The 16137-nt window shown below is 43.0% G+C and overlaps 1 protein-coding gene across 1 annotated transcript in view; it reads right to left on the bottom strand.

Moving 5' to 3' along the window:
• Positions 1 to 16137, bottom strand: part of LOC122796643 (copine-3-like) — a 1386610-nt gene that overhangs the window by 874148 nt on the left and 496325 nt on the right. The window contains exon 5 of the mRNA XM_044065280.1: positions 7914 to 7985. Coding sequence (XP_043921215.1) covers positions 7914 to 7985 — 72 coding nt within the window. The remainder of the gene's footprint in view (positions 1 to 7913; positions 7986 to 16137) is intronic.

The raw sequence follows: 16137 nt of genomic DNA, 5'->3' as shown, positions 1-16137 counted from the left end.
AAAATCCTTGACTGTTTGCACAGATTTTGCTTTTTCTTCCACTTTCTTTAGTACCGCCTGTGCAGGGGGGGCAAATAAACTTTGTTTCTCCATAGGGGCATCTAGGAGTTTAGACTTAACATGGTCTGGCAAGGACTGCTCTTTTAGCCAGGCATGCCTTCGAATCACTGCTCCAGTCATAGCTGATCTAAATGAAGCTTCCAGTGCATCACAGCCACATTTTAAAAAATGATTACTGACCTGCTGAGAGTTATGTATCAACTCCTGAAGGGACTTACGGTCTAAAGGTTCAGGAGAGGAAAGCTTTTTATTCAGCTGATCTAACAAAAATTCCTGGTACTGTATCATGTGAAATTGACAGTTTAAAGCCCTGGCAGAAAGAGTAGCAGATGTATAAACTTTTTTACCCCATCTCTCTAATGCTCTTGATTCTCTTTCAGAGGGTTGGGGGTTTTTGGCAGAGGCAGCTGCAACACCCTTGGGGCCCTGAGAAATGGTTTCTGGGTCGGCAGCGTGGGCCTTGTACAAGTGGAAGTGAGAATCTGGGACCCTGTAATATCTGTCAGGTTTGGCAGGGGTCGGGGGAAGAGAATCAGGGGCTGAACAGGCATCATTGTATGCATCATCAACAACTGATAGTACATGTGGTATGGCTAGAGGCCTATGCTGTGGTAAGTGTAAACAAGTCCTTAGCCTTTTTCAAGAATCAGAAAAATCCTGACCCTGCCATTGGAAATGTTCCCTCATTGAATGTAGAGTTTCTCCAAATGAAAATTCTTCTGGGGGGGGAGGCAGAAGGAATGGAGTCTTCTGCATCCGAATCCTCATAAGGTGAGTATGGTCCTTCCTGATGGTCTGATAAATCTGATCCATCCGAGGAATAGTCAGAGGAAAGAGGTTCAGGGGGTTCAGTCCTAGGCCTTTTTTCAGGAGGGGGTTGTGAGGCCCTGTCTGGGTGAGGTTGGGATCCCCTGATCAAAGAAATAAGGTCCTCAGCGAGGCTGAGAATCTGAGAACTTGAGGAAGGTCTGTGAGGGGGAGCTTTTGTAGGTAAGGCCTTGGAAAGTTTAGCTGCTTTAGCCCTGGAGAAGGCCTTAATAGACATAGAAGCAGGGGGTCTAGCTGCCCCACGTGCAGGAGTAGAAATGTCCAACGGAATGGTGTCAGACAATTCTTGTGTGCCTGCTTCTTCGGTAGGAATTTCTGTAGCTGACTCAGCCGGGGCCTCTGAGGCCTCGGTTGTCAGAGGCATGCTTGCGGCCGAAGGAAGAATCGAGGACTCGGTTTCAGCCGAAACCGAGACACTCGCGGTAGGCCTAACCGTGGTTTCAGCCGAAACCGCGGGCCGCGAGTGTCGATCCTTTTCCTTGCGTTTTTTAGCTAAATGAGTAGTCGGAGTCTCCGACGGCATTTTATATGCAAAAGCGGGACCAAAAAACTCTTCTGCAAACTCCGACAGACGTCTAAGAGTCCGTCGGTTGAAGGAAGCACAGGCTAAACAGGCTGATGCCTTTATACCCCAGGAGCTATGACGTCGGGTGAAGTGCGACATCAGCCGAGGCCAGACCCAGACTTTGGAATCCGTCCGACCAAGGGCTGCCTGAGGCAGGACAACCCATATGTTATGACTGCAGATGCATCCTTGAAAGAAATCAGTGTTCTTCAAGTTCGCCTTCTGGAGATCATAGTCAACAAATGGATTACAGGTTGCCTTTCTGACATACTGAAGTAAGTGATGACATTGCGCAGTGCTAAATGACAGCCTGTAGTATGTTTTGTGACATTTAAATATTGAAACATATGCAAGTCCACATGTTCATCACTCAAATGTTATGAAAATAAAACCAAGCAACATGAAAAATTAAATATTTTTGCATGATGTAATAGCTATAATACTTGCAGGGCCAGGATAATTTTATTCTCTTTTGATCTTCAAGCCTTGTTATTTAGAATTAAATCATTGCAAACTCCCTCCACTGGCAAGTATCATTTCTATATCTTGTCATGTCAGGAGTTTTGTTGTAAAAGAACAGCCACTCAGGAATTTACAATACCTACTTAAATATAAAGGGTCATCATAATCCTACTTATCTCAGGCATTTATACTTCTTAATTCATGGCTGATTTGCATCAATGCATCACTGGTATTCTACCAATACAATGTCCGCCTCACAAATTTAAGAGAGTTATTTTCTGCCTACCCTGGTGCTCTGGAACATATGGTAAGGCCACACAGCTCAAGATGTCAAAATGTGTATTTTCTTTTCCCCAGCAAAAAACAGTACAACAGAACTCTGTTTCAGATGGAAAACCACCATGACATGGGACCCAGATCTTTAGCTCTGGAGCTAAAGCCTTGGTGTGCTACTCACTGTAGGTCTTTTTCATTGTTCTTTCAGTGCTAAGTACTTTACTGGGGGTCAGGAGAGAATACACAAAGGTGTCACTAAGCAGCACCAGCCCAGTTACTGAATGGATAATGGATAAAGGACAAAGAAAGGTACTCCTTTTCTCAAAAAAGAATTCCCCTTCTCAACAGGACTTATCAAACAGAAATATTATATAATGAAGATGATGACCTCCGCATTAAATTATATAATTACTACCAGCTTCTGGAGTACACTGGCTCTGTTGCATGGTTCTTTGTATATATATATATATATATATATATATATATATATATATATATATATATATATAGATATCTACATATACACACACACACATAGATATCTACATATACACACACACACTCACACACACACACACACACATATATATATATATATATATATATATATACTTTGTTACAAGTTCCTTGAATATACTGTTACAGATGTTTTATATTACTTTCTTACAGGTTCTTTTAAATACTTAGCTACACATGATTTATTATATATACACTGTTACATGTTCTTTGCATGTACTTTGAAGCTGTCTATTTGTTGCAACAGAAGTGATTTTGATTTTTCTATAATGGACTGTACTGATACATTCATCCATTTTATCTGCTTTGGTGCTTTAGGCCATCCTTATGGATTACCAAAGATATCCCTTTTTCAAATCAGACCCTGAGCTCAGGAAGCTTATTGATTTTTACAGGGTCACAGAGTATCAACTCCCATCTTTAGCTTCTCAAGCTATAACCTTAACTACTATATCCCCAGGCAATGAGACCTGGTTCCAATGAAATATTATCCGACAAAGGTTTTTAAATTCTTATTAGCGGTATGTACTAGATGTGTTAGAAAGAGACTTTGTGAAGAACCTATCCTGCACTAGCTGTAGTCTTCTATCTCCACTGATTCACGTATTGCTCCATTATACTGTTTTCTGTAGCTGCTTTTTATTTCAGGGCTGCACTGACATTCACTGAATGGTTGAAATCTTAGCAGAGTTTAACTGCATAGTGCCTTGAAAAAAATCTTTCAATTTCTCCACCATTGTCTCACTGAAGAAATGGTGTTATGCAGCATTTCCTTTGGTTTCACGTTTGCAGTCACATCTTGGATACCAGTGGCTAAGGCTTGGGGGGTGACGTTCTTCGATCTATCTCTAAAGATGGCTATCCACTGTTAGTCTCAGGGATCTGCATAACTAAAGGATAGTGTTACCACTTTTATGGGTTAGAAGTTATGAAATTTAAATTTTAAATAGCACATTATATTGCTCATCATTCTTCTATCATTTCCATCAAATAAAATCACTTTTATTTCAGTTGAGATTAACATGTCTTATTTTGTAGTTTTTCCTGCTTTTGAAGAGTTTTATTTCCTTGCTGCTTTCTCTCTCAAGATCTTTGGTTAATAAAAGTCACTACAGCCCAGAGGTGACAACATATTGGACCTGGTCATCACCAACATGGGCGGCCAGTGTTCTACACCGGAGGTCAACCCCTCGCTGGTTAGATCAGACCATAGACTAATCACGCTGGATATTCACATTCTGCCCCCACTCCCAATCAAGGAAACCCCCATGAAAAACTTTTCTAAAGCAAACTTCACATTACTTAAGACCGACGTGGAAAGGTTCACGGCACCCATGCTAAAGGACAATGCTGTCCAAGCTGCTGAATCCCTTACAAAGGCACTCTATGAGCACCTGCAAGAATGCATTGATTGTACTATCCCAAGCAAAACCAAGACTCACTCCTCCAAGAAAAAGAAACCAGTCTGGTGGACCCTTGCCATAAATAAGCTATACAGTAGAAGAAGGAAACTAGTACAGAAAAGAATAAAATCCCAAGAAGGAAAGACATCCCTGATCAGTGTCAGCAAGAAACTACAATCCCTCATAAAATCATCCAAGGCTAGTTTCGAAAGAAAAACTGCCAAGGACTCCAAAGATAACCACAAAGCATTCTTCAGCTATGTCAAGAACCTAAGTGGAAACTCTCAGATCTGCTCTGAGTTAGTGCAGAATGACACAAAATACACTGAATCGACAGATATTGCCAACATTTTGGCAGACAGGTTTAGTGCAAACTTCACCCCCCTCTCACCCCTAAAGGGCCCATAACCATAACAGAAGAATGTAGAGCCCTGGCAATCACTGACACACAGGTTAAAACAGCCCTATCCAAAGCCAAAAACACAGTTTCAATGGGACCGGACGGTGTCCCAGGCTGTGTCTTACGAGTTCCAAAATGAACTAACCCCTCACCTAAACACACTGTTCAAACTCAGCCTCTCTACAGGCTACGTATCCATAGAGTGGCACACAGCAACAGTTATCCCGCTCCACAAAGATGGAACCACAATGGACCCCGGGAACTATCGCCCTATAAGCCTGACGAGCCTGGTCTGCAAGGCTATGGAGTGCATCACCATGGAACTCATTAACAGAGACATTGGGAACCTCCAAACATTGGACCCTACCCAGTTTGGCTTTGTTAAGGGCAGATCATGCCTCCTAAACCTGGTGGACTTCTTTGAGACAGTTACCAAGGCTTTAGACGAGGGAAAGGAGGTCCAACACAGCTTACTTAGACCTCGCAAAGGTTTTCGACACCATTCCCCATTCTGGTATTATAGACAAGCTCACCAGCCTGAACATAAATCCCTACGTCATGAGATGGGTTGCCAGTTGGCTTACACATAGAACCCACACGGTTAGAGTTGCAGGCTCAAGGTCCGACACTAAACCGGGTACAAGTGATGTCCCCCAGGGCTCAGTCCTGGGACCCCTCCTGTTCAGTATATACTTCTCAGAGGTACAGGCAAGCACAGGAGTACTATGGCTGACCAAGTTTGCAGACGACTGCAAACTGGGGGCCATAACTGACTCTCTGGCTGATACAGACATCCTCTAGAAGGGTCTCACTGAGACGGATACTTGGTGTCAAAATCATGGCCTCAAGCTAAATGCCAAAAAGTGCATAGTCATCCCCCTTTGGAAAAAACAAAGTACCAGTGAACTACCACATACGTGGTAGCCCCCTAAATACAGAAAATGTAATAAGGGATCTGGGGACTCAAGTAGATAGTAATCTCTCGTTTGATAATCATATTGCCAAGGTGGTTAGAAAATCCTTTTATGTGGCCCACCTAATCACAAAAAGGTTCTCATCTAGAACAAAAGAGGTTATTATGCCCCTCTACTCATCAGACCCATCATAGAGTACAATGCCCCATTTGGGATGTATCTTACAAGACACCTGCAACAGCTGGAAAGACCAAAGAAGTACCTCACCAAGAGGATTACTGGCCTCAAACAGATGTCTTATACAGCCCGACTGAAGAAATTCCAGCTGTACCGGGCTGCATACCGCTTACTCAGAGGTGATCTCTGCCTGACATATAAGGCTATGTCCAACCCAGAATTGATGGACATGCTCCACCTAAAAAAAAAAAAATCCCCAAGAGCCACACGCTCTAGGGATCTAAACCTCACCACAATGATAAACAGGATGTGCTGGAGGGATAGATTCCTGTCCCAAAGACTCCCCATGCTTTGGAGCAGGATTCCAATCTACATTAGGCAGAGCCCCTCAATAACACTCTTCAAGAGAAACCTTAACGAGTGGATGGAAAACAGAAAATTTACCCCGGGGATCACTGTAGGGGCTCTGCTGGACAGAGGCACAGGGAACTAATGGCTCTACTGGACAGAGGCACAGGGAACAAATCTAAGGGGGGCGTCGAAAGCCAACACATTCTGGCTAGGCTTATCTATGCCCTCGGGCAGATAATCTAGTACTTACCTATGAACCTAAAATGCAGTTTCAATGGCTACCTTTTTTTAGTTAAAGCTCACTTTGGAGATGAGGTTCAACTTTAGCTTAGTTTTTAATTCTATATGAAATTTGTGTGCAATCATTCTTAATGCAATTCATATTGACATTCTATATAGTTCCTATCAAATATACACATCTGGTTTATGGTGGTAGATAACTTTTTTAAAAACAAATAAATAAATTGCACTTTTCAGATCATCAAGTGCACCTATTTCCCTCCACCCACCCAAGCATTTAAGAACTTCTAGTATCCCCGCTGACAAGACAGGCCACATTGTTCACCAGGTCAGCTGAGCAGCAGAAACAACTTTCAGTGAGAATTTGATATCTCCAGTGAAAACAACTTAGGTGTGTTTCAGAAACAGGTACATTATTCTGAAATCCAATGCAGAAAACAAGGAGTCAAATGGGTGAACAATGCAAGACAGACATGGCAGCACAAGGAGAGTAAGGCAGCCTGAGTAACTCATGAAGGAATTAAGGAATTGTGCAAGCACTTACACAAAAAAGTACTACATACAGCTTCCAAACCAGAGATACATTTGGATAATGGTTTACGGGAAATAAAAAATTTCAGCATAAAACATGTACTAGACTTTACTTCTCTGCAAGTTGAGTGAAACAATTGTATTGCAAACAGTCCAAGGAGTGAATGAACCCTGGAAGTTCTTCAAGACAAGAATCTAAAGCTAGCAAAACAAACTGTTGAGGTGACCCACTCCATTAAAAAAGCAGGAGAAGCTCCACTACCATCTAACAGGCTGAAAATGGTTTAGAAATCTGCATTTATGTGCTGACCAGTGCATTCTCAAGTGCCTCTTTTTCAGTCTGATTAAATTGTTGGTTCACAGCTACAAAGTACGAAAGTGAAGAGTAAGGGAAGTGCACCCAGGACTACAGGATGAAGCTCGTTAATATCTCATATCATTAGTAATTTGTGCTGCACTGCCAGCTATAATGAGGACCAACAGGTAGGTCTTCCTTGGGTTAGGGGTATCTACTACTGCAAAACACAATGGAGGTCTTTTACCGAAAGTGTGTGTGTTGGGGGGAGGGATGATGTGTCGCTACATCTCCAACCCTGGAAAAATGATAAAAATGGTGACCATGCAAATGATTCTTCTCAAAACCCTAATTTCAGTAGCACACCTTTACAACCCTACCACTAGTACTAACAACCTATGTCAGGCCAGCAATAAATCGCACCACCTTTAGAGGTACATCAGAGAGGTAAATGGAAGGGTAATGCAGCAGTGCCTAATGGAGCGGAGCTCCCTCCCATAACAAGCTGAAGACAACTACAAAATGTAAGGCACTAGTCCTAGCACTTGTCAAAACAACCAGCATGTGTAAGTTGTAAGAAAACTGTCTGGGATTCAGAAACATCAAGGAAAAAAAATCAGTACTGTGGAGAAATTCAACAACAGAAACAAAAGAGTTGTGGAGATTAGAATGGTTAAAACAATAAACGGATAATTTTGTACAAAGAAATAAAGAATGATGGCATCTGTACGTCTGGAGGAAATGCTGACTGATGACACTAAGTTACACTACTAACATACTGCTGCAAAAGTCCATGTAGAAGAACGATCCCATTCAAACCATTTCAAAAGACAACAAGAAAATACATTATGGAATTACATGTACTTCTTCTGACAGGTTGCTTTGCTTCTCTTACCTTATTGTCTAACTTTCTTGCCTCTGCTTCAAAAAAGACCACCCTGTTGTCTTTAAGTTCTTCTGCCTCAATCTGCAAGACAAAAATAAAGAGTTACGAACATTTTTTTTAATTTATCTTATGTTTATCCTCTGCTGCCTGTGAATCTTTAACCCTCTAAGAACATATTAATCTATACAGTGCACAATCTCACACAAAATCTACCTGTCACACATTAAGAATAAATCAACAAAATATAAACTGCATGAAATGAACAAGAAAACAAAAAGAGCTTAAAACAGATAAGTAAATTGGAGGCTATGTAAAGTTATCAAATAAACAGGAAGAGATACTACGATAAAATATCTTGCTTTATGATCCAAATCAAATATTTTCAGCAAGGAAAACTTCCTAAAGAGACTTAGAAAATGAACTCTACTGCTCTACTGGGAGATCACAGGCAAAATACATATGAAATCCAAAATGTTGTCCAAAACCTTTGACTAGCTAGGAGATCTTTTTCCAGCAAAGAAAAAAAAAATCACACTACCAACTCTGTAGGTATTTTCAGCTACTAATCTGTTCTAGATGCTGAGCTATTAATTCACAGAAAACCAGTAAAACAAAACTTAAGACAACTCACAAAATTCTAATTACAAAATGACACAACTGCAGCATACACTGCAGAACAATGTACAGAATACGTCAATCAAATTTCTCCATATATACTGTATCTATACATATATCTATAGCTCAATGTATGTGTGTGCATACATATATATATATATATATATATATATATATATATATATATATAAACTGGATAAATTCATTAAAGAAAAGTTTATTTTCAGGGACAGCCTAGGAGTACTGTCTAGTTAAGTGACTTGTTCAGACTCACAAAGTAGGCAAATGGAAGCTTAGGGAATCAAACCTTGGACTACAAGATGAAACTCATTGGAAGCTCACAGCCTTAATCCTCTGGGCTAAACTGTCAGACTTAAACTGTCTAATTTTAGCTTTTTGATATGCCCTAGAAAATCTCAGCTCTGTAGCCATACATTGCTCAGTTTTGAAGTGTACAAATGTCAAAATAACTCAATGTTTCAATTAGATTAAATCAACCAGTCAAAAGTTCTGGCCAGCATTAAAGCCCAATGTTTGTTACAGTCTCATAAAGACAAAAAATATGAACTTATCACAATAGATCTGAATGAGAGGGTCCATTTTCTTCAAGCATACAAGTGAAACCCAATATTTCAGGCAGCACATTATTTGAGACTTTCTAAAGCTACAGGTCTTCCCCTTACCCACAGTGCTCTGTGCTTTGGCTTCTTTTATGTACATTGAGTATGATACACATAAGCAAAGAACAAAATGTTACTCCCATAAGAAAAACCTCAAAACATGGATATCCCCTAGGCCATGTCTACTAGAAGCCAGGGGACACTGGGTTAATATGCCAAACAGGATGGATCCATTTAACCAGATCTACTGTTACAGTAAGAAAGTACAGTTTTGTACCTACCATAAATGTAGATGTCCGATAGGAATGCATCTGCAGTCCTTACAAATGGGTAGTCCTGTCGTCAGGCAGCCCTTCGGTCGGCCGGATTCCAAAGTCTGGGTCTGGCTTCGGCTGGTGTCGCACTTCACCCGACGTCATAGCTGCAGTTTTTCGGGTATAAAGGCATCAGCCGACGCCATCTTCCTCAGTGTTTCTTGCCCCAGATGCCAGGTGCCCTCTTTGATGGCTAAATTTGGATAAATGCCAATGTTTCCAAATAGTAGAGAGCAAACATATAAAATAAGCATGTATGTACATATATACAAACAAATACACCATAATAGATCCCCCCCAAGCTAGCTGAAGGATGGCAAATACCCTAGGAGTACCACAGAGGGAAGGTGGGTGGGTAATCCTGACTGCAGATGCATTCCTATCGGACATCTACATTTATGGTAGGTACAAAACTGTACTATGTCCTTCAAGGATGCATCTGCAGTCCTTACAAATGGGTAGAATACCATAGCTAAACTAGGGAGGAGGAAAAAGTAGAGATTATGGTGTAGTTAGGATCCCTTGCAAAACAGCAGTGGCAAAACCTGCTCGGGATCTAGAGTATAAAGGTAAATTGTAATGCTTGGCAAATGTATGCACGGAGGTCCAAGTAGCAGCCTCTATAATGTCCTTGGTAGCCACTCCTCTTAAGAAAGCTGTGGTAGTGGCTGTAGCCCTTGTGGAGTGAGGCCTGATGTTCTCTGGAGTTTTCTTTCCATGGTAGGAGTAACAAAATCTAATGCAATTTCCTATCCATTTGGAGATTGTATGTTTTGAAATAGGTTTTCCTTCCTTTCCTGTTGCATATGCTACCAGAAGCTGGTCAGTTTTTCTATTGGACTTGGTCCTGTCCAGGTAGTAGCGTAATTGCCTGTGAACATCCAAGGTATGTAACAGTCTTTCTCCCCTGTTCTGTGGGTTGGGAAAGAATGTAGGTAGGTGGATAGCCTGATTTAAAGACACTCTGGATACCACCTTAGGCAGAAATGTGGGATTTGTTCTCATGGACACTACCTTGATGGAAGATCAGGAAGGGTTGCACTGCCATTAATGCCTGTAGTTCAGAGACCCTTCTTGCTGAGGTGATTGCCAGTAGGAAAGCAGTCTTCCAGGATAAGTATTGTAATTCTGCTGTTGCTGCTGGTTCGAAAGGGGGAAGTGTCAATTTTTCTAACACAAAGTTCAAGTCCCATGCTGGCAATGGTGGTTTCCTGGGAGGTTTTACATTTTTAATTCCTCTCAGAAACTGTCTGAGCAGAGGATGAGAGAAGACAGGAGGATCCAAGCTGTATTCTGCTGAAATAGCTGATGCATGTATCTTGATGGAAGAAAAGGACAGGCCTGCATGGAAGAGCTCTGCCAAGTACTCCAGGATGTTGGCTATGTTTACTAGCGCCACATCTTCTCCTTTTGCAGTACTCCCAATGAGATATCTTTTCCATTTTGCTGCATAATTCTTTCTTGTTGAAGGTCTACGAGCCTCAAGGATTATGTCTTTAACCCTTTGGGATAAATCTGGGTTAATTGTCCTTATGTAATGTTCCAGGCAGTTAGCTGCAGAGTTTTCAGGTTTGGATGCAGGATGTTGTAGTTGTTCTGTGTTAACAGCAATGGGATCAGGGGCAGTGTCCATATTTGTTCCCGAGACATGCTCCTCAGCAATGGGTACCAATGTTGTCTTGGCCAGTCTGGAGCTATCAGAATGATCCTTGGACGTTCCTCTTTGATCTTCAAAAGCACCTTGTGCATCAAAGGAAGTGGTGGGAATGCATAAGCTGTCAGGTTTTTCCAACTGAAAGATAGGAGTCCACCTTCCAAGCAAGTGGGTGGTACGTCCTTGTGCAGAATTTCTTTAGCTGGTGATTGAGTGGGGATGCAAATAAGTCTATTTGTGGTAATCCCCATTCTCTTGTGATGGCTTTGAAGATGTCCGGATGCAGCATCCATTCGTGGGCATCTGTGGTAGTTCTGCTTAAAATGTCTGCCAGAATGTTTTCTTTTCCCGGTACAAAATTGCTTGTAACTGAATGTTGTAGCTCAGAGCCACATCCCATAGGTCCAGTGCCAGCCGGCATAGAGGATATGAATGTGTGCCTCCCTGTTTGTTGATGTACCACATAACTGTGGTGTTGTCTGTCCTTATCATCAACTGACCTTCTTGGAGAAATGGTCTGAATGACTGGATTGCCAATTTTACTGCCAGCATTTCCTTTAGATTTATGTGCAGGCGCACCTGGTCTTGAGTCCATAAGCCTTGTATGCACTTGTCCAGCATGTGTGCCCCCCAACCGAGGTCTGAGGCATCTGTCGTGATGGTTTGACTTGGTTGACTGTTGCAGAAGGGCAATCCTTTGTCAGGCCTGAGCCCACCATAGGAACTCTTGTTTCAGGCATGGGATTACTGGAATTTTGGTTTCTAGGCTGTGCTTGTGTTGGGACCACAAATTCTTTAGGTACCACTGTAGCTTTCTCATATGCAGTCTGGCATGAGGGACCAGAATTATGCAGGATGCCATGAAGCCTAGGGCTTGCAGTACTTTTCTTGCAGTTAGATGGCTCTGCTTTGTTAATGCCAAGAAGTAGAGAGGTAGTTGCTCTTGCTTTTCTGCAGTTAGGAATGCCATTTGTTTTGATGTGTCCAGCTCTGCACCCAGAAAAGTTATTCTTTGGGATGGAGTCAGCCTTGATTTTTTTATATTGACTGTATATCCCAGGGCTTGCAGTAGGTAAATGACTCTTTGTAAGTCTTCTGTTAGTTTGTTTTTGTTGTCCGCTTGAATCAGGCAGTCGTCCAAGTAGGGATAAATTTGGATCCCCTGAAGTCTGCAATGAGCAATTACTGATGCCAGGCATTTCGTGAACACTCTGGGCGCAGTAGATAAAGCCAAAGGGCAAAGCTGAGAATTGATAATGCTCTGATCCTGCAAGAAATCTGAGGTATCTTAGGTTCATAGGTTCATAGGTTCATACTAGGCTATCTGCCCGAGGGCATTTACAAGCCTAGCCCATAGTTTTGTGGCTTACGCCACCCCTTTAGTATGGGGAACTATACCCATTATTTTGCTGTGCCTCTGTCGAGCAGTGACACTGAGGTAATCCCTGGGGTATATCTGCTATCTCCCATCCATTGGTCAAGATTTCTCTTGAACAAGGCCAGCGAGGTGCTCTGCCTCACATACACCGGGATTTTGTTCCACAGCATAGGGAGTCTTTGGGTGATGAATCTATCCCTCCAGCACGTCCTATTAATAGCCGTGTCGAGGTTTAAGTCTCCGCCCTTGTGGCTCTGACGGATCTAGATTTTTGAGGTGAAGCATATTCATCAAATCTGGGTTTGACATGGCCTTGTATGTTAGGCAAAGGTCACCTCTGAGCAAGCGGTAGGCGACTGAATAGAGCTGGAGTTCTTTCAGTCGGGCAGCATAGGACAGATGTTTGAGACCCTTTATCCTTTTGGTGAGGAACTTTTGTGGCCTCTCCAGCTGCTGCAAGTGTCGGGTCAGATACATTCGAATGGGGCATTGTACACAATCATTGGTCTGATGAGTGATGAGTATAGGGAGACTATGACCTCCCTTGATCTAGATGAGAATCCCTTCATGATAAGGTGGGCAATGAAGAAGGTCTTCCTAACTACTTTAGCTACATGGGTGTCGAATGACAGACTACTATCAACCTGGGTCCCCAGGTCCCTGATAACTTCTTCAGTGCTCAGTGGATTGCCACCTATTTGGTAGCTAGGGGTAACCTTGTTTTTCGAAGGGTATGACTATGCATTTTTGGCATTTAACTTTAGGCCATGGCTCTGGCACCAGTTATCCGCTTCTGTGAGACCCTTCTGAAGGATATCTGTGTCAGATGTGTTTTCTACTATGGCCCAGTTTGCAGTCATCTGCAAACTTTGTCAGCCATAACCCTCCTGTGTTTGCTTGTACTTCGGAAAAGTAGATGCCAAACAAGAGTGGGCCCAGGACTGAGCCCTGTGGTACACCACTTGTGACAGGCTTTGAGTCTGACATGGCGCCAGCAACTCTGACCCTGTGGGTCCTGTCACTCAGCCAGTTTGCAACCCATCTTGTGATGTATGGGTTAACATTTAAGCTGATGAGAATGATACCTGAGTGGGGTATTGTATCGAAGGCCTTCGCCAGATCGAGGTAGGCTGTATGGACTGCCTTTCCCTCATCAATGGCTTTGGTGACTGTTTGAAAAAGTCAACCAAGTTTAGAAGGCATGATCTGCCTTTGACAAAGCCAAACTGGGATGGATCCAAAGTCTGCAAATTCCCTATGTCTTTATTTATGAGGTCCATTATGATCCTCTCCATGGCTTTGCAGATAAGGCTTGTCAAGCTAATGGGCCGGTAATTTCCAGGGTCGGTGGAGGCACCGCCTTTGTGAAGTGGGACCACAGTTGCAGTGCGCCACTCCTGGAGTGCGTATCCAGAGGTAAGACTATGATTAAACAGCTGTCCTAGCTGTGGGTTTAATTCCTCGTTGAGTTCGTGGAGCACACAGCCGGGGACACCATCAGGTCCCATGGATGCTGTGTTTTTTGCTTTGGAGAGAGCAGTTCTCACTTGGGCGTTGGAGATGTTTGGGGGCTGCAATCGCTTGGTATAGATATCTCTCCTTTTGGGGAGGGGGAAGAAGTTTGCACTGAACCTGTCAGCCAGTATGTTGGCAATGTCTGTAGGATCAATAATCTTCACATCATTTTGAACTAGTTCTGAGCATATCTGGGAGTTTCCTCCCAGGTTTCTAACATAGCTAAAGAAGGCCTTATGATTGTCTTTTGAGTCTTTAGCTATTTTTCTCTCAAAATTTGCTTTGGATGATTTTATGAGAGCTCTTAGTTTTTTACTTATAGTGATCAAGGGTGTCTTACCTTTTAAAGATTTTGCTGTATCTTGTAGTAGCTTCCTCCTTTTGTTGTAGAGTTTGTTTATGGCTGGGGTCCACCAGACTGGATGCTTGCCTTTGGTACAAAGAGTCTTTGTTTTGCTTGGGATTGCCTTATCCATGCAGTCCTGCAGGTGCTGGTAGAAGGCATTTGTAAGTGATTCAGCGGCTTGAGTACTGTTTTCCGGCTCGGGGCCTTAAAGGAGACCACACTAGTCTTTAGAAGTGTGAAGTCGGCTTTTGAGAAGTTCTTTACTGTGGTCTTTTTTATTTCAGGTGGGGTGGGATGAGGACCTCCAGCGAGATTAGTTTGTGATCTCATCTCACCAGTGAGGGGTATACCTCCGGTGTTGAACATTGTGCTCCCATGTTCGTGATGATGAGATCAAGTATGTTTTCTCCTCTTGTGGGGATGGTGACTAGTTGTTCCATGGCATTTGAGTTTATGAATTCCAGGAACTTTTGGGCTAGGGTGTTTGGGCTTGAGTAGTGTTTCCAGTCTATATTAGGGTAATTGAAATCACCTAGTATGATGGTGTTTGGTGATACATTTATCCCCTCTAGTGTTTTCAGGAAGGCCATGTGAGGTTCCTGAGTTTGTGAGGGTGGCCTGTAACATGCTACAATTTGCAGAGCAGTCTTGCCTATGGTTAATTGCACCTGGATGGTCTCCGATGCATCGTGCGTTGCCACCAGTCTTGAGGTGTGGGTGTCCTTGATGAATATGGATACCCCTCCTTTCTTGGTATTGTCCGGATTTTGGGGCGGGCATGATATGAGGTAAAACCTGATAGTGCTGGGGTGCTCTCAGGAGCCTTGAACCAGGTTTTTGTCACAGCACAGACATCGATGTTCTCCATACTGAGAAGGGCCTCGAAGTGCGTGCATTTTGAGATTTAGACTTCTGGCATTGAGCAGCATTACCCTTAGTTTTTTCCTTTTTGTGTTCTAGGGTGGTAGGTTTAGAATTTGAGCCTTGCCTAAAAAGGCACTATGGGGTGGCAAGAGCCTTTGCCAATATCCGGAATCCCAGGGGTGACAGGTGCAAGCCGTCCCTTGCGAAGCAGCGTGGCTTGTCCAGCATGTCATCCCAGGCAGACAGACATTGGATCCCCTTAGAATGACACCAGAGTTTAAGCCAATTGTTAAAGCTGATCATCTTATCTCTGTATTGTGGCATCATTCTTGGTGAAGGTAGGATACTGCTCAAGGTCAGGGTCATACCTGCCTGGGATACATAATCAGAGAGCTCCTCAATGTCTCTTTTCATGTAGTCCAAGGAGGTACATCTCAGGTCGTTTACACCAGCGTGGACAATGACTGAGTCGTATTTGTACCTGCTGTTGAGAGACCTGAGTGCTTGCGTTATGTGGCGGATTCTAGCGTCCGACAGGCAGCTTACTGTGACCTTCTCCTTGCTCAGTCTGGTGAGCGGGACGTCAGTGTGTCTGACTATGGAGTCACCAATGACTAGTGTGTCTGGCATTGTGTTTGGCCTTAAGGGCTGTGACTGTTTGACACTCTGACTGTGAGGTCTATGTGTTGCAGGTGTTGTATTCTGAGGTGGTGGTTGTTTGGGTGTCTGCTTTGGTGGCCTCTGCTGTTTTGGTAGATTTTTGATCAGAGCCTCCGAGTATGTCTTTGTGTGTTTATGTGTATTGTTTGAGGTTGTGATGGTACTATGTGAGACTGGGTCTATTTTCTCCTCCTCACTGGTCTTGCCAGTCCTATGTTGAGAGAGCTCAGCCTCCAGTTTGGCCGTATAGTTGCATCTCTCACTTGT

This window comes from Protopterus annectens, chromosome 3.part0 (genome assembly GCF_019279795.1).
Source record: "Protopterus annectens isolate FY-2018-M chromosome 3.part0, PAN1.0, whole genome shotgun sequence".
Lineage (NCBI taxonomy): Eukaryota > Metazoa > Chordata > Ceratodontiformes > Protopteridae > Protopterus > Protopterus annectens.
Note: the sequence above shows the minus strand (reverse complement) of the source record. Positions and strands in the feature narration are given on the sequence as shown.